We start from the raw sequence: 25873 nt of genomic DNA on the forward strand, positions 1-25873 counted from the left end.
GAATACCAGTTCCTGGGAATCAAACGTGGGGGAGAAAATGGCTGCCCTCTGGTTCGCCTTTTGGGCTTCCCATAGGCATCTGGTTGGCCACCATAAGAACAAGATGATTCCTTGGATAGCTCAGTTGGTTGGAGCAGGCTACTGATAGTCCCAAGGTTGCAAGTTCGATACTCATACGGGACAGCTGCATATTCCTGCATTGCAGGAGGTAGGACTAGACAATCCTCAGGGTCCCTTCAAACTCTACAGTTCTATGAAGTTGGACTAGTTGGGTCACTGGCCTGATCTAACCAGCCCTTATGTTCTTACCATGACTCCATGTCAATCAATTTACTGTCTCGCCAGAGTGGCGCATGCTCTAGTTATCTCCTGCTTGGACTACTGCAGTGCGATCTACGTGGGGCTACCTTTGAAGGTGTGCTGGAAACTACAATTAATCCAGAATGCGGCAGCTAGACTAGTGACTGCGAGTGGCCGCTGAGACCACATAACACCGGTCCTGAAAGACCTACATTGACTTCCAGTGCGTTTTCGAGCACAATTCAAAGTGTTGGTGCTGACCTTTAAAGCCCTAAATGGCCTTGGCCCAGTGTACCTGAAGGGGTGTCTCCACCCCCAACATTCAGCCCGAACACTGAGGTCCAGCTCCGAGGGCCTTCTGACAGTTCCCTACCTGTGAGAAGTGAAGTTACAGGGAGCCAGGCAGAGGGCCTTCTTGGTAGTGGCACCCAGCCTGTGGAATGCCCTCCCATCAGATGTCAAGGAAATAAACAACTATCTGACTTTTAGAAGACATATGAAGGCATCCCTTTTTTAGGGAAGTTTTTAATGTTTGATGTTCTATCGTTTTTTAAAATATTCTGTTGGGAGCCGCCCACAGTAGGTGGGGAGACCTGGTCAGATTATTATTATTATTATTATTATTATTATTATTATTATTATTATTATTATTGTTATTATCTCCTTACATTTCAGGCCCAAGAAGTGCCACCACATAAATTTGACTGCTATGACATCCCCCACCCTGCCACAGCTTGTAATTATAAGGCAAAAAGCTTCCGCCATAGTGTGACCCCCCAAAGCTCTAGACCATAAATTGCCATTCAGAGAGAGTTCCCTTCTGACTTCAAGGGATTAAAAGGCACATCACGCTTCCAAAACTCAAGCCAGCTTCTCCAGCGGCAGCACACCAGCTATTTCACACCAGAAGAGCCGTGTGTCACATTCAAAAGGAGCCCTGGAGAGCACAGCTTACCATCGCTGCTTCCTCTCAGCACCACATCTGGAGACGGCGTCTGCTGGGAGCGGGAGCCGAAGGAATCCAGGCTGTCAAAAGAATCATCTCTTCCGTGGCGGGGAGGAGAAAGGGAATCGCTGCGTTCAGAGTCCCAACAGTCTACATAGCCGCTGTCACGGATGCTGCGCTTGGGGCTCTCCACATCCTCAGTCTCCTAATGTGGACGAAGCAAACACACACACACATACAAAGTGTTGTTGTTTTTTAAAGAAATACATTTAATGCAAACAGCAATAACTTTCTGAGAATCTAGCGTGCCTAGATCCTACAGCTGGGGACAGAGAGATATTTTTCTAAGGGAGTTGAAAGTGGTATCCTGGAGGCATTGTTCACCCTGGTACTCACACACATTTCTTTTGTATCATGGCTGTCTCTGATCCAATAGGTTTTGCAGGTTTTCGAAACAGTAGAAAGAAAACAGTTTAACTAGAACCACCCACGGGGCAAACAAAATGTGTACATACACTACGGACAATGCCTCTCTCTCAAAACAGTTTTGTCCATCTTAAAAAAAAAAACCAGCCCAATTGTCTGTTTCCAATACCCGAGGAGTCAGTGTGGTAAAATGTACATATCACCACAGCCAGCAACGCCATTCTTGTATCGCCTTTTTACGCTTACAAAAAGAGACAAGTCGGTCTTCCACCCAAAACTTCTCTTTCTGCCACTCTCTAACCAAAACCACTTTCCAAGCAACTACGAAGAGACTACTGTTAAAGGCAAAACACAATCCACCATGGCAATGTGCAGAATGAAACCACACCAGATTTGTACAGAGAACTGGAAGAAAGCAGGTTAACATGTTCTAAAGAAGAGAAGTGGTGTTGATATGTGGCACTTTAAAAGACTAACCCATTGATTATGGCTAGAGCTCACTTCCATCAGGTATAGGTTTACATGTGTACCAAGAAGTAAAAAGAAAGGCATTGACCTGAAACATGGCTGGTTCTGCATCCAAATCCATATCATGCAGGCCATTGTCCATATCATAGGAGCAAAGGCATCCTGGGTTTAAGTTAGCAGGCAAGGCACGTCTAACTCCACCAAGCTGATCATTTCCACCTAGATATCATACTGGCCCGGGACACCTGCAGAGAGAATCTGCTGTTGCTGCTTTTGGCTCAGTCAAACAACGAAGCAGCGAGCTGCAGGAGACAGCGTCTTTCTACCTCAGAGAGAAATTCCAGTTATGAAAGAGGGGATGTCTTTCTTCCCGGAGCAATCAGCAGCCGAAAAATATGCAAAACGCTTTTCCTGATGCCTCTGAAGAATTCAGTCTTGCTCTTTGTTTGTTGCCAGCTCCTGGCTCTGGGGGATATGAAAGCACTTGTATCTGACCCACATGTTCAGAGCAGTGAGAACAATGGCCGCCTTTGACAGCCTCCCGATTATAAATTCTTTCCAGAGCAAGCCGCACATACTAAAACACTGAAAGCTCCAGAAGAGGGAAAAGGTCAGTAGAAGCCATCCTCAGCCTTGCATTATTAGAAGAACATTGCCCCTTGTTTCAGACGGTATCTTATCATCAGTTACAACAGGATGAGGCCAAGAGAAACAAAAATAAGGCCCTTTGCTGAAAAGCAAACTTTTGGAAGTCCACCCAGGCCCTGCTTCTCCCTTTGAGTAAAAAAAAGGCAGGGACAATATTATCACCCTCAGATGTGGTCGTCAGAAAAGCCCAAGGTGAGAAATGCTTCTCAGGGAGTCCTTTTGAAAAGGTGCAAAACTGCCAACAGGTGCAGAAGCGTCTGTATCATGTGGTACAAATAAACAAGTCATGCCAGAGGCCTGCTTCACTTGATTATATAAACAGATGTGGCAGACGTTGCATGTGTCCGTCTCAAACCAACGTGCAAATTCAACCAACAGAGGTTTGCAGATCCGTATGCCATAATGGCATATTTGTCAAGGAGTCATGATTGGCAAAGCCTCTGAGTTAGCTGTGCCCCTTGGGCTTCCCATTGTAGGGATGAATGATTTGTTCTGTTTCCAGTTCATGCCAATTTCACATTGCGTTCATTCATAAGTCCATTTTGTTTTATTTCTGAATGAATCTGTGATTTTTTAAATATATATTTTTAAAAAGAAATCTGAATGGCTATTCTTATTTACATTTCTATTTAAATATGCATTACCACCACAAACATATGTATTTGAGTAGGTGCTTTACCTCAGTACTATATGCTTTTCTAAATATATTCTCTCTAAGAACGTTATCACAAAATTCGGAGACCCTCCCTCCCCCAGAAAAATATAAATGTTCCAATCTGAACATTCAAATGTGGATCAGGTCACATAGGATTTCATAGGAATCAAATTCCTCAAGCATCCTTACTGCATTCTGTGTGAAATGGTCCTCAGCATTATGTGAGGATAACCCAGGTTCAGATCCTTAGTCACGTATGAAACTTAGGCAATTTCACACATTACCCAGAGGTGAACCCAGACTTGACCCTCAATAGGGAAACCAAGGCAATCACAGCTTCCCAACAAGAGAACTGGAAAAATATATATGTGTGCAAATAAGTGGTTCTTGCATCCCTGCTTTTTGTATTTAGGTGCACTCCTAAAACATACTTAGCCTAATAAGTAACCTGCCCAGGGCTTTCACTGAAGGACCACAGAAAACACCTATTCTCTTGACCTGTGCACCAACAGCCAATAGCTCAGACCAGCTTGTTCTGCCCTATCTACAGATACTGTATATAAGTGTTTTGGAAATGAAAGGGTCTCATGTCTCATACTGTGGCCCTGTCCCCCCCCACAAAGAGCTTCTCCCAAATTTACATACTAAAGTGGAAATAATAACTATTACAATTACTATTATTAGCAGGGCACATGTGCAGCAAAGTCTTGTATGCTGCTGGGTTCCTCTTGGGTATATAGGGCAGATACAAGGTACCCACTTACATGATATCTGATGGATGGCACAAGTGAAACTCTTTCTTGTGGGAACTGTAAAGGTAAAGGGTAAAGGAACCCCTGACCATTAGTTCCAGTCGTGACCGACTCTGGGGTTGCGGCGCTCATCTCACTTTATCGGCCGAGGGAGCCGGCGTACAGCTTCTGGGTCATGTGGCCAGCATGACTAAGCCGCTTCTGGCAAACCAGAGCAGCGCATGGAAACGCCGTTTACCTTCCTGCCGGAGCGGTACCTATTTATTTACTTGCACTTTGACGTGCTTTCGAACTGCTAGGTGGGCAGGAGCAGGGACCAATCAATAGGAGCTCACCCCGTCGCGGGGATTCGAACCGCCAACCTTCTGATCGGCAAGTCCTATGCTCTGTGGTTTAACCCACAGCGCCACCCACGTCCCTGAGGGAACTGCACGCTTACATAAAAGAAAGGAAAAGGACACATTAGAGCAGGATTTACCAAACTTGGGTCGCTAGCTGCTTTTGGACTACAGTTCCCATCAGCCCTGACCACTGGTCCTGCTAGCCAGCTTGGATGGGAGTTGTAGTCCAAAAACAGCTGGAGGTCCAAGTCTGGAAAATCCTGCACTAGAGGGAGACCACTTAGGCCTTCCCCCCTATAGACCCCAAGAATAAAGCCTGTTCCTCGCTACATAGCTCAATCTCATTTATGGTCACACAGACACTGCATTTCTTCCAAAATTGGCCACAATTATTACAGCCGCATTGCAGATGAGGAGCAGGGCAGAGAGAGGCTACCAGCTTGTCTAAATACTACCAAGATAGAGGTGAGCTTTAGTTCGGAAACTTCCCAGTTTCTACATCAGTCCCTTTGCTATTATGACACATTAGGCGACATCCTGGGATCAGGTCTATGAAATCCTATGTGAAACAAAACAAAACAAAACAAAACCCAGTACCATGAACAGCAGAGAGGAGGTAGCACAGAAACATACAAAGGGCTTTAAATATGAAGCCGGATGATTCAAAAACTCAAATGCCCTACAAACTTCTCAGGGAGAAAACTGAGTAATTGGGGTAACTGTTGAGTTGGCTGCCAAAAGTCCCTTAGCGTGCTGAAAGCCAAGGTCCCCTAAGGCCAGGCGTGGAGACGGCAAATAGCTGTAAGGCAAAATCACAGAGTTTAAGGAAGTTAAAATAATTTGATCAGATGAAAATGCAGCGTTTCATGGTGTCTCTGTTCTGTTTAGCAATGAACGACAGAAGTAACTACCGAGAGCTAAAGAGGGTGTCCTTTCGCCCAGGTAAAAATGTTATATGAAATAAATTCAATGCATGTATTTGTTACTCATACGGAGCTACTAGCCCAATTGCCTCTAAGTTACTAGGTGTGATGGCCCTGGGACTTGGGCTTGGACTCGGAACCAGAGGAAACTCAGTCTGCACCGGATCCTTTGCCTCAGGCATCATCTGAACCAAATCTGGGGCCTGATTCTGAAGAGCCCCAGTCTGCACAGGTTCCCCTGCAACAAACACCAGCTGGGCCAAGTCAGGGGCCTGAGCCTGCCCTGGCTCCAGATGCGGGGATTACCTCGTTGCCTTCAGCTGGGCCATCACTAACAGCTGCTCCACTACCGGTTGGGTCAGGGGAGGCTGAGGTGGCCCCTGGGTCTAGTAACCCACTGCAGAGACTAAGGTCTGAGAGAAGGAGAGACCTGAGTACTCGCAGGAGGAGTGCTCGCCTTTGGGCAAAACAGGGAGGTGAGTCGCCGGGGGATCAGGAATGGCCGCTACCCCGACAAAGATAAAAGGCTGTCGGACCCTGCCCCAGGTTGCGGGAGCAACATTGTTGTATGCTAGATCCTGCCTGAGATCCTGTACCTGTCCTTGCCTGGTTTCCTGCCTCGTGTCCTGCCTCGGCCCTGCCAGACTGACTCCCAGCGGAACCTTTGTATTCTGGACGGGACCTGGACCGTGTTTCACGGGTTACCCCCAGGCCCAGCACAGTAGGTTTGGTGCTTTACAAACGTTTAGCATTTTGAATTTTCCCGTTCACTTATTTATTTCCGCACTGACTCAGTGGCGTAGCGTGGGGGGTTAGGGGGCGCAAATCCACGGGTTAGGGGGCGCAAATTACTTGCCTTGCCCCGGGTGCTGACAACCCACGCTACGCCACTGCACTGACTAACACAAGTTTGTGCATAAAGCAGGCTAATGAAAATGTGGGAGGGCTAGTATGACTTCTGTGGACTTTACTTGCAAGCCTGATGCTGTTAGGACCGGGCTTTGGACAACAGACTGAAGCAAGTCAGGAGTTGTGGGACCAGCCAGAAGTCGAGAGCAAAAGAGTAAACCAGAGCAGGAGGACAACCCAGGAGGAAGGATCACAGAGCAACCCAGGGACAAGGAATGATGCAGGAACAAGTCTGAGCTCAGGAAGAGCTTATGGCTCAGGCAAGGCTCAACCAGTGTTCAAAACTCCCATTGTACTAGGCGCATTTTGCGACAGGGAATTTCATTAGAGTGAGCAGTTTCTGAGCTTTGGGAGCAGTACTGTTCCCAATGGTACGAATACTTCAGATAAAAATGGCAGAGTAGAAGGAAAGGAGGACCTTATTCTGCCTCCCCACTTCTCGCTACTCTCTGAAGGCTGGAGAAAAGACCCTCTTAAGAATATTACAGGGGTGGGCAGGTAGCCCATCTGAAAAATGAACATAGTATTTTATCTGCAGTTCTTTCATTTCCGGCGCTGTGGGTTAAACCACAGAGCCTAGGACTTGCCGATCAGAAGGTTGGTGGTTCGAATCCGCGCGATGGGGTGAGCTCCCATTGCTCAGTCCCTGCTCCTGCCAACCTAGCAGTTCGAAAGCACATCAAAGTGCAAGTAGATAAATAGGTACCGCTCTGGCGGGAAGGTAAACGGCGTTTCCGTGCGTTGCTCTGGTTCGCCAGAAGCGGCTTAGTCATGCTGGCCACATGACCCGGAAGCTGTACGCCGGCTCCCTCGGCCAATAAAGCGAGATGAGCGCTGCAACCCCATAGTCGGTCACAACTGGACCTAATGGTCAGGGGTCCCTTTACCTTTACCTTTATTCTTGTTATAAAAAAGCGTTCCTAGACATTCCGTTGTTGCGCCCCTAACCTATTATTGTTGTTGTTATTTGCTGAATTTATATACTGCCCTATACCCAGGGGTCTCAGGGCGGTTCACAGAATAAAATCAAGATATAAAACCACAAAATGCATAATAAAAATAAAAACAACAATCCAATAGCCCCCCCCCCACCAAAAAAACCCACCTAGGTTTAAGGCGCCATTGAGCTCCTAGCTTTCTTATTTCAGTTTCTAACACTGGGCTCAACACCAACTGGAAGCCCTCTTCTGCGCTTTCCTTCCTAGGAGGAGTCAATGGCTGGCCTGGGGGGACAGGATACTCACTGAAGTGATTACCTGCAGTTCAGTGGATCACCACATAGGGCAGCTGTCCACCAATCTCAACTTTCTGACCAATGTTCTCTTAATGATACGAAAACCCACATCTTCATCCCACAATGCACTCTGCCTACCCATTTGGACCTCAGGCCTCTCTTAGTATGCAGACTCCCTTTGATTTTCAGCTCAAAATGCCAAGTTTCTTATATACACCAAATTCTTCTGCATTTCCATATCTCCTATTAACCCATTATTATATCCTAAATGACCCGAGTTTCTGGTAATTGCAAACGTTTAGTCCAAACCTGCTAATGTTTCAACTTGTTTACAATGTTTTCGCACATATACAATAAATGTTTCCCACTCTTTTTTAAACTTCTCATTATCGTAGTCTCTGAGCTTTGCTGTCAGTTTTGCCATCTCTGCATAGTCCATAAGTTTAATTTGTCAAATAATTTTATTATTTATACCTCGCCCATCTGGCTGGGTTTCCCCAGCCACTCTGGGCGGCTTACAGCATATCTTAAAATATAGCATGTTGTGAAGGAAATGGACTTTTCTATATTATAAAAATATAAATCTGGGTTCGCTGACGCAGTGGATCACACTTAGACTGTCTGGATTTGGGAATTAAATGCCAAATCCTCAAGCGTCTTGCTTTGATAGCCAGATTAAGGTGGATCTCAGCGTGATAAGGAGGAAAAACAGAAGGAAGAGCTGCAACTCTAAAGTAAGATTCATTAAAATGTTACTGTGAAGGACTGTTTAATTTTCAGGGAGAGTAGATGGGGCTTAACTCTGTTTATCTGTTCTTTTGCTCCCAGTGGGAGGAATGCTTTGGCATGCAAGTAACTTTTATTACATTTAATTCTTTTCCCGCAAGATGAACTATCATTTCTTAAATATGTTAATAAACTTTGTTTCATAATAATTTTGTGGTCTCTCTTAATTTACCACCCCATGACAAGAGCTAAGACCTGTGTTACTCTTGAGCTATTGTCAAATAGACACAGAGGACATTTTTCGCTGAGTGGCAGTAGAAAGGGTGGGAGACCAAACGGGTACACTTTGTTTAGCCGGAAACTTTGCCCATACAGCAGAGTTGACATATATGTGCAACTCTTTTAACCTTCCTCTTCTAGGCATCGCTCTCCTTTCCTCGCTGGGTGTGCACAACTCTGGCAGGAAAAGAAAAAACCACAATTTGGGTGCCTTGAGTAAAATAAATCCACGTGGTGCCAAAATGAAACTACAGTGGAACCTTGGTTCTCGAACTTGATCCGTTCTGGGAGTCCGTCTGACTCCCGAAACCAGTGCTTTTTTTTCCTTAAAAAAATGTTTAGGGGAACTCTCATTTTCCTGCTCATACTGAAATACTGCCCCTCGATGAGGCCAAACTTAGATTCACAAAATGTTTAGGGGTATGTGTACCCCTGCGTCCCCCCAGAAAAAAGCACTGCCCAAACTGGAACACGGGTGGCACTGTGGGTTAAACCGCAGAGCCTAGGACTTGCCGATCAGAAGGTCGTGGTTCGAATCCCCGCGACAGGGTGAGGTCCCGTTGCTCAGTCCCAGCTCCTGCCAACCTAGCAGTTCGAAAGCACGTCAAAGTGCAAGTAGATAAATAGGTATCACTCCGGCGGGAAGGTAAATGGCGTTTCCGTGTGCTGCTCTGGTTCGCCAGAAGCGGCTTAGTCATGCTGGCCACACGACCCGGAAGCTGTACACCGGCTCCCTTGGCCAATAAAGTGAGATGAGCGCCGCAACCCCAGAGTTGGTCACGACTGGACCTAATGGTCAGGGGTCCCTTTACCTTTAAACCGAACACTTACTTCTAGGTTTGCGGCGTTCGGGAGCCAAAACATATGAGTACCAAGGCGTTCAACAGCCAAGGTGCAACTGTATGAGCAAGTGACAATCTGCTTTTCCTTTAATGGTAACCCAAATATCTCAACTGATGTGGGCTGTCTCACACCCTGCTTAACAGCAGAACTGGCCACCCACTTAGAGACATCACGGCATATACAAATGTAATCACCCACACTGCACGCAAAACACATTAAAATTGTTTTGTATTCCTACAAGATGGCTGTTCAGCGCATAACATTATATATGCATGCCATGCGTTCTGAAAAGAGAACCAGACCTCCAGACCCCAAAGTCAATCCTACTTAAACACCCTCTTTGTCGTCCCCCCCCCCTTGGCACCCTCCCCAACCAATCTGACATCTTTCCCAAATTCCCCCAAAGCTCTACATACCAATAGAATAAGTTTAATCCTTTGGCAGATTGCCAGTTTTTGAGGGGCGGGGGCGGGGAGGGAGGAAGATAATATGTCTCCCTATCATGGAAAACGCTTGACAGCAAGGTAAATGAAAATCAGATGAGCTAGATGGTGAAACAGGCCAGTTTTCATTCATAAAACATTTCAAGATACAAATTACAGAACAAATTAAAGAATGAATCAACTGTAAAAAAAAAATATTATATATTTTCTGTCCTTCTGTTACTTGAAGAGTAGCTTCGTTTTGTCTGTAAGGAAAATGGGGATGGATGCATAAACCGAGAGCTGCCACACCTCCATATTTTCTATGCCATTAGGGCAGATTCATGTTTGAGAGTGGCTAAGAGTTGAAAAGTAACCCTCAGCCATCAGCTAACAAATTTGCCTTTTGGCTTAGTAATACTGGCCTCCCTTGCAAGTCTGTTGTAAGGATCACCAAGATAACGGGTGCAAAGCGCTTTCAACACTTGAAAATGCACTGCTGGAATACAAAGTATTACTTAGCATAGCGATTAACATGGAAACAACTAAGCAGCCTCTTTGTGTGTGTATCCTATTATTATCGCCTCATTCAAAACATGTGGTGCAATACCATTGCTTACATCTGCATTATGACATCTTTAAAAACAGATAATCCGAAGCATGGCATTCCGTAACACAACAGTTATCACAGCCATCTGGAAAAAATCAAATTCACAGACGTGCAATAAAAGCAGTCATAATAGCTACACAGAAGATCTCTTTCCTCAACAATTTCACATATTACAAACATATTGGAGGCCGAGAATTTTTTTTTTAACCATCTGCATCACAACTTTTATTATTAAGCTAACCTGGTTGTTGGAAAGAGGGATATGTTTCGATATTTCTGTACATTCCGATATTTATTTGTTAATCTGTTTGTTCGAATTTTGTTACCATCTCTTCTTCGCTATAAGGTACCAATGAAAGAGCTGGATAAATTGAGCATTTACCACGACTGTCTACTTTGTATGGTTTTAGGTTTTTAATAAATGTGTTTGCTATTTTTTTGTATACTTCACTGTTTTAATTATCTTTTAGTGTCCAGTGGGACCATCAATTTACTTACAGGAGTGTTAACCTCAGGAGCACACAATAACAGGATCACACTAGTTTTCCAAAACATGAGGAGGGAAGCTGTTTCTTAAAGAATGTGTTTATTTTTACTGTCTCTAAAACTACATAGGAAGAAGAAGACTTTTAAAAGCCAAGAAAAATAGGGAGGAAATGGAACAGAAAGGAAGCTGTTCTGACGGTACGGAAGATTGGGATAGTTTAAGGAGGCCTCGGGAGCCACATAAAATTTGGGATTTTCCCTGCATAAGCAGCAAGCTGCCCACCGGTGACTTAGTATTAGTAGCGTCACTCTAAATCAGCGTCCAGTCCCTCTGCTAGAAAACCTCAGTCAACTAGCTAGAGATAAGAACGAAAAAACAATATGAGCATTAAAGTTGGCAGAAGAATATGGACAGAATTTGCAGCAGGTGTACTAGTAGGGTAGGAGGGCGGGGGGAAACGCCAAGATATTTCACATCTGGCAACCAATGAGCCTCTTTGGTTTCAGACAGTACGTGGGTAGATTGGTCCAAAAAGCCAGGGATACAAATTTTCATGGCCCTCTAGCAGCTACGGTGGCTCGTTTACCAGAAGTAATGCATTTTAGTGTTAGCTCTGGAAGTGTACACAGTCGTCCCTTGGTTTTCGAATGCCGCAAACCCAGAAGTGACTGTTCCAGTTTGCGAACTATTTTTGGAAGCTGAACATCCAACGGGGCAGAAGCTTCCTGCAGCCAATCAGAAGCTGTGCTTTGGTTTCTGGAGGTTTTGGAAGTCGAACGGACTTCCGGAACGGATTCCGTTCAACTTCCAAGGTACGACTGTACTTGATTGTGACCAAACTAAGCCTCCTATGTATATTTTGCTCTATGAGGCTTAGTTTGGACAAAGTCAAGTATACACTTCCAGAGTAAACACTAAATGTAAATGAGCCAGCGTAGCCGCTAGAGGGCCATAAAAATTTGTTTCCGAGGCTTTTTCAACTCATCTTACCATGTACTATCTGAAACCAAATTGGCTGCCAGATGTGTGTGTTTTTTCCAGTTCTCCTACCCCACTATACTGCACTTTTACTAATGAGGAAGCTATTGTTCCACTAGTAGAAAAAACCCCAACAGCAAATACCTTTCTCAGCTGCGTTAGCAATCCTTCAAACTCCTTCAGGTTGAGCGTTGCTCCACTGAAACCAGTGCTGCTGTTTGCTGTTTTCCCCAGCCAATAGATGGTGACTAAAACCTGAAGAATGAAATGAACATTAATTGTGGGGGTGATCTATCCAAACCACTCTATCAGTTGAATACAGCAACCTTGTCCAGCTCTCCAGCAGCCTTTTAAAATCTCATCAAATCATTTGTCAGCTGCTGTTTTCAAAGGCTCTCTTACAAAAGAACATGGTCGCAGAGACTTTGGAGCACATGAAATCACATCAGCACTGCTGATATTCCTAATGTATGTGAAGTAGCAACGGCAGACCTCCCTATTAAACCTTGTTTAACAATATCTGGGGAGCCAAATAAAAGAAAACTCAAGCACCCCCACCACTTCAAGGGACAAGGCTTCAATGCTTAATGAAACTGCTTTAATATTGGCTTATGTCGTTCTGTGTTCCCAACACAGAGGTACAAATCACAAAGATACTGACTGCCTGATGCCGAGGGTTTATTACAAGTTCTGCAAGTTTCACTAATATACCATTTTAATGGTTGTTGAGGTGGCTTAGCATTTTTTATTTCTCCACCATAAGGAATAATCAGATTGAAACTAATTCCAAAGCAACAGTCTGCTTCTCTTAAAGCTTTTCCTTTTACATGTACAGAGTTTCAAACATCAATAATCTTATTTGCTTCTTAAAATTGTACCCTGCCTTTCCAGACAAGTGCCTAGGGCAACTAATGGGCAACCAAACAAATGCTATTAAAATATCACCATCGTCTTTAGTATTTATAGAATACTTTCCACCAAGCTGAAGGTTGGAAGATTCAGAACAGGCAAAAGAAAGTACTTATCTCTTCACACAGTCTATACTTAAAATATGGACTTCACTCCCATAAGATGTAGAGACGGCCAGAAATTTGGACAGCTTCAAAAGGGGATTAGACAAATAAAATTTGTAGAGGATAAGGCTCTCAATGGCTGCTAGCCACAATGACAAAGTTTCACCTTCCTTGTCAGAGGCAGCACATCTATGAATACCAATAGGTACAGTTGCACTCAGTTACTGCTTGTGGTCTTCCCCACAAGGATGCTGGACTGGACTGAACTTTGGCTTGATCCAAAAGGATCAAGCAATGCGCTCTACGTGCGGATACCTTTCAAGGTGACCCGGAAACTACAACTAATCCAGAATGCGGCAGCTGGACTGGTGACTGGGGACGGCCGCCAAGACCACATAACACCTGTCTTGAAAGACCTACCTTGGCTCCCAGTACATTTCCGAGCACAATTCAAAGTGTTGGTGCTGACCTTTAAAGCCCTAAATGGCCTCGGTCCAGTATACCTGAAGGAGCGTCTCCACCCCCATCATTCTGCCCAGACGCTGAGGTCCAGCACCGAGGGCCTTCTGGCAGTTCCCTCACTGTGAGAAGCAAAGCTACAGGGAGCCAGGCAGAGGGCCTTCTCGGTAGTGGCGCCCGCCCTGTGCAACACCCTCCCATCAGATGTCAAAGAGATAGACAACTACCTGACATTTAGAAGACATCTGAAGGCAGCCCTGTTCAGGGAAGTTTTTAATGTGTGACATTTTAATGTATTTTTAATCTTTGTTGGAAGCCGCCCAGAGTGGCTGGGGAGACCCAGCCAGATGGGTGGGGTACAAATAAATTATTATTATTATTATTATTATTATTATTATTATTATTATTATTATTATTTATATTCTTCACCTAATGTAGAAGCCAGGCAAGCATCTCCAGGAAGAACACTCAATAATTAGGGTACTGCTATCAAAGGGGCCTTTTCCTTGACTCCCCATCTCACATTACTGGGCCTTGTCTCCAACAAAGATCTTAGGTTCTAAGCAGGTGTATATGGAAGAAGTATACCAACCCAAAGGCATTTTATACCTTTAGAGGTCCATATGAGCGCTTTCAACTGAATCCAGATTTCTCTACTCATATTTCATTCTCTCTTAATCCCTACACTAGCTATATTTGATAGCATAGCTCTCAGCATGTTCTCCCGCCAGCTTTAAGCATGGTTCAGGTTAACCAGGATTCCACCTCCGCCAGAATTTGCCAACCAGCTGCAAACCATAGTTAAGATGGTCAGTGTTAGGAATGACAGAGAAGGTTGAGAGAATTCACACTCAAAAGGGATGTAGCTAAGGAGGGAGTACACAATCTTGCCGTCTGGTCCAGATCAGTTGATGAAAATCAGGAAATCTACAGTGGTTGTATGTCAGAACCATTATGTCTGAATTCCACCCCCCACCCGTTCCCCATTCTTAAAGATCTTTCCTCCCATCACCCCTTTCTGAGGTCAATTGCATATATTCTTCATCATCTTAAGAGGAAAATTAAAACCACAAGACGGAATTTCCACATGCAGGAGATATAGATATAGATATAGATATAGATATAGATATAGATATAGATATAGATATAGATATAGATAGATATATATAGATATATATAGATATATATATATATAGATATATATATATATAGATATGTATATATATATGTATGAAGAAAAACTCCCAATTAGTCCCGGGACAATAAAGGAAAAGAATTCAGTGAAAAGTAACTTAACAAGAATGTTAGTTTAGATGAACCATAATCAGCGAGATATATTAATTTTATGCGCACTCTCTTTTTTTAAAAAAATGCAATCATTAATGTAATCGTCTGTTGTATTTATTAAATAAAGTGGTTTTCCTGTTTATTTAGTAACTCCAGGTGCAGTGCTTGGGATCAGTCTAGATAAGCATCAGATAACTGACAGGAAACTTCCACTCACAGAAACAAATTCTCTGGAGACTGTGGGCTGGGGTGCACATCTATATATAATGGTGTGAACTGAAAATGTTCCACTATTATACTGCTTAGGAAGCCAACGTTTTCATAATTCATTTCCTGATAACATATTTTTATTAGGTAGGAGTTAGCTCGGAGTGTTGATGTTTTTCTTGTATTCAGACATACTGAACCATATGTTGACAGTCCACTCTTATATATGTCTACGCAGAAGTAAGCTCCATGGACTCCAGTGGGACTGGCGTATAGCACTGTAGCCTGAGTTATCACACTTTGCTTTAACTACAGTCAAAATTAAGAGCCAACTGTGTGACATTCATATTTATCACCTGAATTCCCTATAGTGCATTTTTTAAAAAACCCAATGACCTGGTTTGCACATCACAAGCAAACCATGGTTTACTTGTGAACGTAAGAGATCTAGCCAGCAGAACTAACAAACTACAATTCCTGGTTTAGCATTATATCCAAAATGGGGGTCATTGTTTGTTTCACTCAAACAAGGCCAACTAGTAGGCCAGGAACAAGCTTTGACTTAATACCATGGTTTGTTTGGAGTCAGATAAACCACAAAACCTGGGTTTGGACATAACGCTAAGCCATGGATCATGGTTTGTTGTTCCCAGTGACTAGAGCAGAGGTTGGCAAGCTACGGTCCCTGGGATGGATCAGGCCCACCTGGTCCTAACTCCGGCCCGCGCCACAAAGCCGGAACCCGCTGCAAAGCCGAGACTCCCGGCAATGGCGACAGGAGGAAGAGGCCGAGCAGCAGCGGCTCTGCCACTCAAACGCCGTGCCTGGTTTACCTCAGCGCGGCGCGGGGACCTCTCTGCCAATCAAACACAGCGCCTGGTTTACCTCAGCAGCGTTTGATTGGCAGAGACGTCCCCACCCGCGCCGCGCTGAGGTAAACCAGGTGTGGCGTTTGATTGGCAGAGCCCCCGCCGCTCAACCTCTTCCTCCTGTCGACGCCACCGCCCTGGTGCTCCTGTGGGCCAGAGAGCGGAGCGGACGAGCTTGCTCTGCCTACCCATGAGAAGCGGTGGTGGTGGTGGCGGCAGCCCCTGGGAAGGTAAGCGCAGCGGCTGGAGCTGGGGCTAAGGGTGGGAAAGAGGACTATTTGCCCCCCTCGCCTCTTCTTCCAGCTCTCCCCCCCCAGTGCTGCTTCTCTGGCCCGCCACAAGGTCTGACGGATAGTGGACCGGCCCGCTGCTAAAAAAAAATGCCGACCCCTGGACTAGAGAGAAAGGGACTACAGTGGTACCTCGGGTTAAGTACTTAATTCATTCCAGAGGTCCGTTCTTAACCTGAAACTGTTCTTAACCTGAAGCGCCACTTTAGCTAATGGGGCCTCCCGCTGCTGCCGCGCCACCGGAGCACAATTTCTGTTCTCATCCTGAAGCAAAGTTCTTAACCCAAGGTAATATTTCTGGGTTAGCAGAGTCTGTAACCTGAAGCGTATGTAACCCAAAGTACCACTGTACTTAATCCGAGGTACCACTGTATTTTGGCCCCTCCCATATGAACCATCAAGCTTGCCGTGAGGTGAGGCTGTGCTCTGGAGTCTACGTCTGTAGGAAGTTACAGCTGCAATCCATTATGATTGTTGTTCTTGTTGTTGATTTTCAGTTATATACATTTCAATGGCTTTACCATCATTTTAACATTTCAAAACTCAACTTTCTTCCTCCCCTTTCTGCGGTTCCTTAAATTTATTTTCCTGCATATTCCAAATTAACTTGACATTCATTCATTCACTCATCTACGTTAACTATATACTCTTACAAAACTGCAGGTTATTACAATATTCCTGCCAATGTTCTTATCTGTTTACATTTTGTTTGCAAATATTCAATACACCGTTTCCATTCTTTTATAAAAAGTTTGTTATCTTGATTTCTTACTTTTCCGGCAACTTTTGCCATTTCTGCATATTCCATAAGTTTTTGTATCCATTCTTCTTTTGTCGGGACATTTACAGCTGCAATCCTAAGAGCTTTCACTAGGATGTAAGTCCCAATGGGATTTAAAGCAGAATCCTAAATATATTCACCGCCGTTTACGTGGAAGTAAGCCTCAATGGGTTGATTCAAGTAAGCATGAGGTTGTAGTTTACACAAGCCAATCATATGTTTGTTTACTGATTCACTGGTCCCGATTTCAATGGAGATCACTTCCAAGTAAACATACAAAGAGCTGCACTGCATGGCTATAACCATATAATAGTTAAGACACGTGTTTTAGACCCTCTTTGACTAATAGGTGTTCCAGAAAATCAGGGCTGTGACACAGACGTAAGAAGGGCAGACCTCCCACACCATGGTTGCTTTTACAGACAGAAAATTGGATCAAGTGCTCCAAACACAGAACTCCATCAATGCCTAGTTTGGCCTAACATGGGAATAGAAACATTGAAACATAAAATTGTAGAGTTGAAAGGAACCACAAGGGTCATCTGGCAATGCAGGAATCTTTTGCCAAATGTGGGGCTAAGTCACACTGAATTCAGTGAAATTTCTGTGTAAATAAGCATGCCTAGGGTCAGGTCCAATGTCAAAATATTCAGAACAGGGCTTTACTTTATTAAAAAACAAACTAGCAAATAACATTTTTAAAGGTAAAGTATAATGTCATTATCTAATTAAAACAACAAAGCAGCAACACTGGAAACATAATTATGGAGTTTCCTCCCCAAAGGCAACAGCTTGGTGACATCATTTCAAAATATTAGAAAGTATTTCCATTTTTTTTATTTTTTAAAAAAAATCTCACCAGGCTTTCAAAGGAGTAAATAATGTCTGCTGCTATTACTAGGCTTGGATTTAGGCTTATATTTAAAATGGAAATCTTTTAATCACAGGTTCTTATTTGGTAGACCTGACTGAGAATCTCTTTTGGCTGGGAAGGATAGTTAGATGTATGTATTTTATATATGCACATCTATCTTTATGAATGTCTCTTTGAAAAGCAATACACCTGCCAATGAATGGCTTTTAGTAAATCTTGTTCACAGCAACTTCAGAATGCAACTGTTCCAAAAGGGCTCATGCACTGTTGGAGGAAAAACAATTACAATACTGATGACAGGAAGGGCAGGATAAAATGACAGTGGACTTTTTACCTGTGGCTGTGATTATGGGCTTGAAAAGTTATTACAGAAAGTTCTTGGCATTTCCCTGGAGTCTCCAAGGATGTCAGCCAAACGCAACTTGAATTCTCTGTAGTTTACAATTGACAGTATAAAAACCAGAAGTTTTGTCTGGCTTTAGATAGTTTATCTAACTCTGTGACCAACTGAATTTAAAGTTTCCTTCCTCACTGTACAATCCCCAAACTGTTCCTGCTGTCACTGGTTTCAATCAACAAGGCGACTGACTAGAAAAGGCTGCTTTGAAACTACAATCCCTGAAGGACAACACAGAAACAAAGGGAGGTTTGCCGTTGTGATGGGGGGGGGATGACAGTCCTGCAAAGTTTCTATAGCACTATTTAGATTTAAACATCAAAGCTTTTTATTGAAGTGTCAGACACATCTCTATTAACCTAACAAAAATCCAAGTTAACCTTTGCAACAAAAGCAGAAAGGAAACCAAACACAGTTTTGTTTTTTTAAATATGGTTTAAACAAAAGCAGAAAACCTTGCTGGTGTCTAAGGGAGCTACGCTATTTCCTAACTGAAGCGGGAGCAAAGATAGCTTTCCACAGCAGCACCACAGATCATGAATTGCAGCAAGACAAAGTGCATGCCAACACACAAAAGCTCTTTTCAGCTACACAACCACATCTGCGTTTCAAGCTCAGTCTGTAGAAACAAAACCATCCATAGCTGCGAGAGGGGGAAACATGCAACAAGTACTTACATTTTTCAGCTTTCTGCTACAGTCAAGATTCCTGGATGTGCAGGCACAACAAGAAAGGAGAGAGAAATATCAGAAACGAGAAACTCTTTCCAAGAGCTTGTATTATGCAGTCGGTCACATGTTCCCCCTAACAAAAGCCTGCAGGATGTGTCTGCTGGTTAGAAACACATGAAGGGAAGATAGAGAGCAATCATTCATTTGGTTTATAGCATGAAAACATGCTCCCAGTGTTACCAGAGTCAACAAAGCTACAAAATAATGCAGGTTAGCAGTCCTTCCTCAATGGAACTAAACCAGTGCAAACACACACAAACACAGGCAAATTGTCTTGCTCAATTTATTAACTTTTGTTTGTGTTTACTTGTTTATAGGGATGACAAATCAGGTGGATAGTGAGAGAGAGGCTGTCCATTTGCGGGTTTGACACCAGCTCCACTGACTCAGATTGGTTTGCTGACATACAAATGGGAACATGTCCCAATAATGGCTGGATGTTCCCATCTTCACCGTCTGCCAATGAAACAGGCTCTTTCCTAACGTAAGCTCTTGAGAAATGCGTTAGTCTTTCAGGCGTCGTAAAATCCAGCTTGCTCGTGCAACGCTAGTACAGTAGTTGAGATTGTGAGTGAGAAGTCCCTGGTGCAAATCTCGCCTCAGCCAATAAGTCTGCAGGTGACTTTAGGCAAATCACTATCTCAGCCTCGATCTCCTATTTGCAGTAGGGAGATAACACTTAGATACTTTCAGGGTTGTTGCACAGATGAGGACAAGAATGTACCCTGTTCGGGTGTCAGAGCTACTCCTATAACATGGATAGGCAAACTAAGGCCCGGGGGCTGGATCCGGCCCAATCGCCTTCTAAATCTGGCCCGTGGATGGTCCAGGAATCAGCCTGTTTTTACATGAGTAGAATGTGCCCTTTTATTTAAAATGCATCTCTGGGTTATTTGTGGGGCCTGCCTGGTGTTTTTACATGAGTAGAATGTGTGCTTTTATTTAAAATGCATTTCTGGGTTATTTGTGGGGCATAGGAATTCGTTCATCCCCCCCCCCCCAAAAAAATATATAGTCCGGCCCCCCACAAGGTCTGAGGGACAATGGACCGGCCTGACCCCTGCTCTAACTCAACTTTTACTGCTGAGACCAATGTCCACTATACAGCTCTTACAGAATGTATAAAACATCTTCATTTTTCCAAAATATAGTCCGGCCCCCACAAGGTCTGAAGGACAGTGGGCTGGCCCCCTGCTGAAAAAGTTTGCTGATCCCTGTCCTATAACAAAGCGTACATTGGAGCAGAGGGCATCTGCCAAGCCCTGCACTTACCTGACCTCCCAGCAAGCTTACCAGCTAAAGAAGAAGGAAGGGCCAGATGGCAGGCATGGTACAAGCACACCAGCAGGAAATCTGAATTGGCACTACTGGTGTGCTTGCCCTACCCACCCTGACACTTCACCCCTCCTGGTAAGAAGCAGGGACTCCCCTAGCAGGAAGCTGGGTTAAGTGCCACTGTTGGACTGGTCAGAGTTCAAAATTGTACAGTGATACTTCACGTGCAGAGGAATATCCCAGCTCCAGATCTTTGCCCCAAAGCTCATGGAAGGCTGTAAAAATGTAGTCATGGCTGGGGAATAGCTATTTTCCCCACTCCACTGTTGGTTCACACAAATATAGCTAGAGTGGTGCATGCTCTAGTTATCTCCCGCTTGGACTACTGCAATGCGCTCTACGTGGGGCTACCTTTGAAGGTGACCTGGAAACTACAACTAATCCAGAATGTGGCAGCTAGACTGGTGATTGGGAGTGGCCGCTGAGACCGTATAACACCGGTCCTGAAAGACCTACATTGGCTCCCAGTACGTTTCCAAGCACAATTCAAAGTGTTGGTGCTGACCTTTAAAGCCCTAAATGTCCTCGGTCCAGTATACCTGAAGGAGCATCTCCACCCCCACCGTCCACCCCCACCCTTCAGCCCGGACACTGAGGTCCAGTGCCGAGGGCCTTCTGTCAGTTCCCTCCCTGTGAGAAGTGAGGTTACAGGAAACCAGGCAGAGGGCCTTCTTGGTGGTGGCACCCGCCCTGTGGAACGCCCTCCCACCAGATGTCAAAGAGAAAAATAACTACCAAACTTTTAGCAGACATCTGAAGGCAGCCTTCTTTAGGAAAGCTTTTAATGTTTGATGTCTTATCGTGTTTTTAATATAATGTTGAGAACTGCCCAGAGTGGCTGGGCATAAATAATAAATTATTATTATTATTATTATTATTATTATTATTATCATCATCATCATCATCATCATCATCATCATCATCATCACTAACAACCGGCTAGAGCAAGTAACATTTTGCTAAAGCACTTCGTAAATGCTAAGGATTGCCCTCTATCCTCATCGCCTCGGCCCAGTATACCTGAAGGAGCGTCTCCACCCCCATCGTTCTGCCCGGACACTGAGATCCAGTGCTGAGGCCCTTCTTGTGGTTCCCTCACTGCGAGAAGCAAAGCTACAGGGAACCAGGCAGAGGGCCTTCTCGGTAGTGGCGCCCGCCCTGTGGAACACCCTTCCGTCAGATGTCAAAGAGATAAACAACTACCTGACATTTAGAAGACATCTGAAGGCAGCCCTGTTCAGGGAAGTTTTTAACTTGTGACATTTTAATGTATTTTTAATCTTTGTTGGAAGCCGCCCAGATTGGCTGGGGTACAAATAAATTATTATTATTATTATTATTATTATTATTATTATTATTATTATTATCTTGCACGGTCATGTTTTGAGGTTATTCTGCCTCCTTCGGGCGGCACTGCTCCCATCCCTCCCCCCCCAAAAAAATTCACAACCATCTGTGCCCCATTCTATGTACTTTGCCTGGAATGGCTGCTTACCCAGTCATGGGGTGAGCAGCTGCTTCCTTCAGTGACCTGGGAGGGTCATCTGTGTAGACCTGTGTCTTGTGGAGGAACCATTAATCCTTGGCCTAGCCCTTTTATGAGCAGCCCTCCACCAGGGGGGCTGCTCCACCACCCAATGGCCCCCCAAGTCCAACCTACATCTGAAATCAATAAAGTTGTGGCCATGTTTTCAAATCCCAGAACGTTGTCCTGTCCAGTTATCTCACCTTCACAGGCTAGGCCCTACTCCCTGGGGAGGGGTCACTGCAACTGGATCCGCAATGAACACTCGCCTGGACAGACATAAATGGGATTTGGCATGCCATGGCAGTATTACATGTCAAGTACAGAAGTGCACAGCTTGGGCCACAAGTCAGGAATGTGAGCATGTTCTTTGACAGTTCATCTTCCGGGAAACAGCTGGGTTAAGATTTTGTGGGAAGTCACAGCTAGTCAAGAGGAACCTGGGATGACGTCCGATGTCAGTGCACCTTCCTCTAGCAGCCAATTTGATTCGATTTGGCTTCTACTTGACTCTTGAGCAAAGTCTAGATAAACAACACAGCCTGTGACCCTCCAGATAACAGCATTTACACTACTGAATGAAATTCAGAGGTTGCGCTGACGGGTGGGGACACATTTTTAAATGCTATATGAGCAAATAAAGGGCAGTCGCTGGGGTAACCGAGAAACAAATAAAATACCATGGTTCTTAGCCATTTTACGTTCCTGAATCAAAACTTGTTTAGAATGCAGAGACCTGAAAGGAAAGCTGGGGAGAAGGGTCCCTTCTGCTGGCCTAAGATACATGGAAGGTTCAAGGCTGCTAGAGCTGAAACGGGGGAGCGTTGCTGTAATCAGGAGTCCCAAGAAAACTGCTTTTGGTTTCTGGGAGGGACATCCAGGGACCTCATGAAGGATCTTTTAGCAAGGGTTGGCTTCATGGGTGACCATACTACGTCCAACGGAAGCTAATGTTGCTTGCTTCCAATTCCTTCTACAGTGGTACCTCGGTTCTCAAACAAAATCCGTTCTGGAAGCCCATTCAGCTTCCGAAACATTCGAAAACCGAGGCGCGGCTTCCCATTGGTTACAAGAGCCTTTTGTACTCAGTGGAAGCTGTGTTGCACGTTGGGGTTCCGAAAAACATTCGAAAATGGAAGCATTTACTTCTGGGTTTTCGGCGTTCGAAAATTGAAACGTATGACAACGAAGGCATTTAAGAACTGAGGTTCCATTGTATTCTTAAGGAGGGCTCATACTTCTAGGTAACACAATCATCATGTTGCCAAAACTGCAGAGCCCACTATAGGCAAGATCAAGTGTTGGGAAAATCATGTTTTTTGAAGTAAGAGCAGATGAGGTCTGCTATGGAAAAGATGAATTCTTCAGCCAAGTCTCCAAGATCTAAAGCCAGAAAGTGGATCAATGTAGGAACTCAATCATGAGGTTTCTGCGTTCAGTTCCAGATACTGCTTAGGGCTGGCATTGGTTTTACCAGGATTCAGCCCTGCCCCATGTGTTTTTCAAGTTCTCACAAGGGATTCTTACTCACCCTTTCAGAACTAGGGCCTTAGTTGTCTGAGTGGACCCAGTGATCGGTGGAATCCACAACTAAGCCTTGCTGGATAAACTAGATTGCTCCAGGGAATGATCCAAATGTGATCGATGCAGCCCTGGGCCTGAACAGAACTTGAATGTGAGACCATATTGGAACTGTGTTTGCTGGAGCAAACTGGGAGAACGGCAGGGATAAACATCACCAGTAAAAACATAGCTATTTATCCCCACTACTTTGGAATGGCAGTGTTTGTTGCTGTGTGTATATGAGTGGGTGGGTGGCAAGGGACAGCTATTTTGCTGAATTCCTTCTCTCTCATGCACACTCAGACGCACTGTCTACCATTTTCATCAAAAGCTAAACAGGCTGATGGTTTGTTTAATCATAGGGCCATCAAGCTTTTGAGGATCCTTTAATGAGCACTATAAACCATCTTGAAAGCCTCTTTAATCTGCAACAACAAGGTACTTAATTTCTCTGCCTACTTAGAAGCATTGGTAGCATAAATATGAACAAGTGCCATAAATTTAAGCTGCTTTCCCCCCCAAACAAATGCTTTAATCTCAATACCACCCTAGCATACATTTTCAAAGCATCAGGTTATATTTTAATCAAGACTGGAATTTAGACCTTTCAGTGCCCCAGGCAAAATGTTAAAACTACAGTAAATATTTTGCACAGGATTCTGGTTCCATTGAGCTGGGCAGCCCTTTTCGCTCATATCACTGGGACTTTCTAGGTCCCATGTGGGAAGGAGGTCCTCCTTCACATGCCCCATAACATCTCAAACATGCCCGACTGCTTGGCATCAGCATTCCTTATGCACCTCTCTGGGAACCCATGAACCAGCATTTTGATTATGGGGTTCTGTCACCCACCCAAGCACCAATCGTACTCCTGCTTGGCCTGCTCATCATTTTCAGCAGCTTCCGAGTCCCCTTTCTTGTCACATGCATCTTCCAATGACATTTGGACCTTGTTCCTTCCTGGATCAGTTCCTGTGCTCCTGGGCACAAAAGAATTCCCCCCCTGCCTTTGCTACAACAACAAGAAGTGCTTCATTGGCAGCAGTCTAGGCAGGGGCAAAGGAAGTGGGGTGCGGTGGGGGCAGACCGCCCAGGGTGTCCGCTGAGGGGGGAGACATTTGGCGTGCCGCCCACCTGCAACTCCCAAGCCTACCCCGAGCCGTCGGGGAATGGGGGAGCTGCGCCACTTTGCCAGCGGCATTCCCTCCTTTCCCCTTCATTTTGACAGCTCGTGGGAGGCTTGGGAGTTGCAGGCGGGTGGCGCACCGAATGTCCGCCATCGGCGGCTCACTCCGCCCCCCGCTGCAGGAAGTGTGCACTGCTTTGTGCACCCAAGTGGTTATCCCGTACCCCTCAAGAGCACGCTCCGCCCCCCCCTCAGGAGTGCGCCCCGTCCTGGGCAGCGCGGGCATATGCTCTGCCGCTGAGTCCAGGGTAGAGTGTAGCGCACAGATCTTTTTTAAAAAGCCAAGAAAACTGGTGCTCCCTTTAGTGATCCTCCAACTCATGGGTATGGGGACGCGGGTGGCACTGTGGTCTAAACCACAGAGCCTAGAGCTTGCCGATCAGAAGGTCGACGGTTCGAATCCCCGCAACGGGGTGAGCTCCTGTTGCTCTTTCCCAGCTCCTGCCAACCTAGCAGTTCGAAAGCACATCAAAGTGCAAGTAGGTAAATAGGTACCGCTCCGGTGGGAAGGTAAACGGTGTTTCCGTGCACTGCTCTGGCTCGCCAGAAGCGGCTTAGTCATGCTGGCCACATGACCCGGAAGCTGTACGCCGGCTCCCTCGGCCAATAAAGCGAGATGAGCGCCGCAACCCCAGAGTCATCCACAACTGGACCTAATGGTCAGGGGTACCTTTACCTTTTAACTCATGGGTAGGCAGACTACGGCCCCAGGGCCAGAGCCAGCCCAATCGCCTTCTAAAGCCAGCCTGCGGATGGTCCAGGAATCAGCGTGTTTTTACATGAGTAGAATAAGCCCTTTTATTTAAAATGCATCTCTGGGTTATTTGTGGGGCCTGCCTGGTGTTTTTACATGAGTAGAATGTGTGCTTTTATTTAAAATGCATTTCTGGGTTATTTGTGGGGCCTGCCTGGTGTTTTTACATGAGTAGAATGTGTGCTTTTATTTAAAATGCATTTCTGGGTTATTTGTGGGGCATAGGAATTTGTTCATTTCCCCCCCAAAAAATATAGTCCAGCCCCCCACAAGGTCTGAGGGACAGTGGACTGGCCTGACCCCTGCTGTAACTCAACTTTTACCAATGTCCACTGTACAGCTCTTACAGAATGTATAAAACGAAACAAAAAATTAATTAAATAACATAAATGCTGCTAAATAGGGTGTGAAACGTGGAATGCACAATTCAAAAGTCAGTTGCCACCATTTGTATTTTCGTTCATGCAACGCCATTTTTTTCACATTCTTTTTGCTTTGGGTCTTGGGATCTGCTATTAAACTCAGACTGAAACAGAAGGCCCACTTTAAATCTTATGCCAGTAGCAGCTCACATGTTGGGATGAAGCCATGGTGCTGCCCTCTAGCCACTGGCATTGCTGCAGTTTACCTGGACAAGGCTGGGATGGGGAAGACT

At 44.9% G+C, this 25873-nt stretch overlaps 1 protein-coding gene across 42 annotated transcripts in view; it reads right to left on the reverse strand.

The window, feature by feature from the left end:
* The window catches only part of LIMCH1 (LIM and calponin homology domains 1), a 205908-nt gene that overhangs the window by 66827 nt on the left and 113208 nt on the right, over positions 1 to 25873 (reverse strand). For 41 of the 42 annotated variants that reach the window (XM_083630008.1, XM_083630007.1, XM_083629996.1 and 38 more), the window contains 3 exons: positions 18802 to 18832; positions 12092 to 12202; positions 1256 to 1451 (listed from right to left, as the gene is read on the reverse strand). In XM_083630008.1, coding sequence (XP_083486134.1) covers positions 1256 to 1451; positions 12092 to 12202; positions 18802 to 18832 — 338 coding nt within the window. Of the gene's footprint in view, positions 1 to 1255; positions 1452 to 2228; positions 2522 to 12091; positions 12203 to 18801; positions 18833 to 25873 lie in introns of those variants that run through there. The other variant, XM_083629997.1, reaches the window with a different exon arrangement.

The sequence above is a fragment of the Podarcis filfolensis genome (assembly GCF_964270895.1).
Source record: "Podarcis filfolensis genome assembly, chromosome: 9".
NCBI lineage: Eukaryota > Metazoa > Chordata > Lepidosauria > Squamata > Lacertidae > Podarcis > Podarcis filfolensis.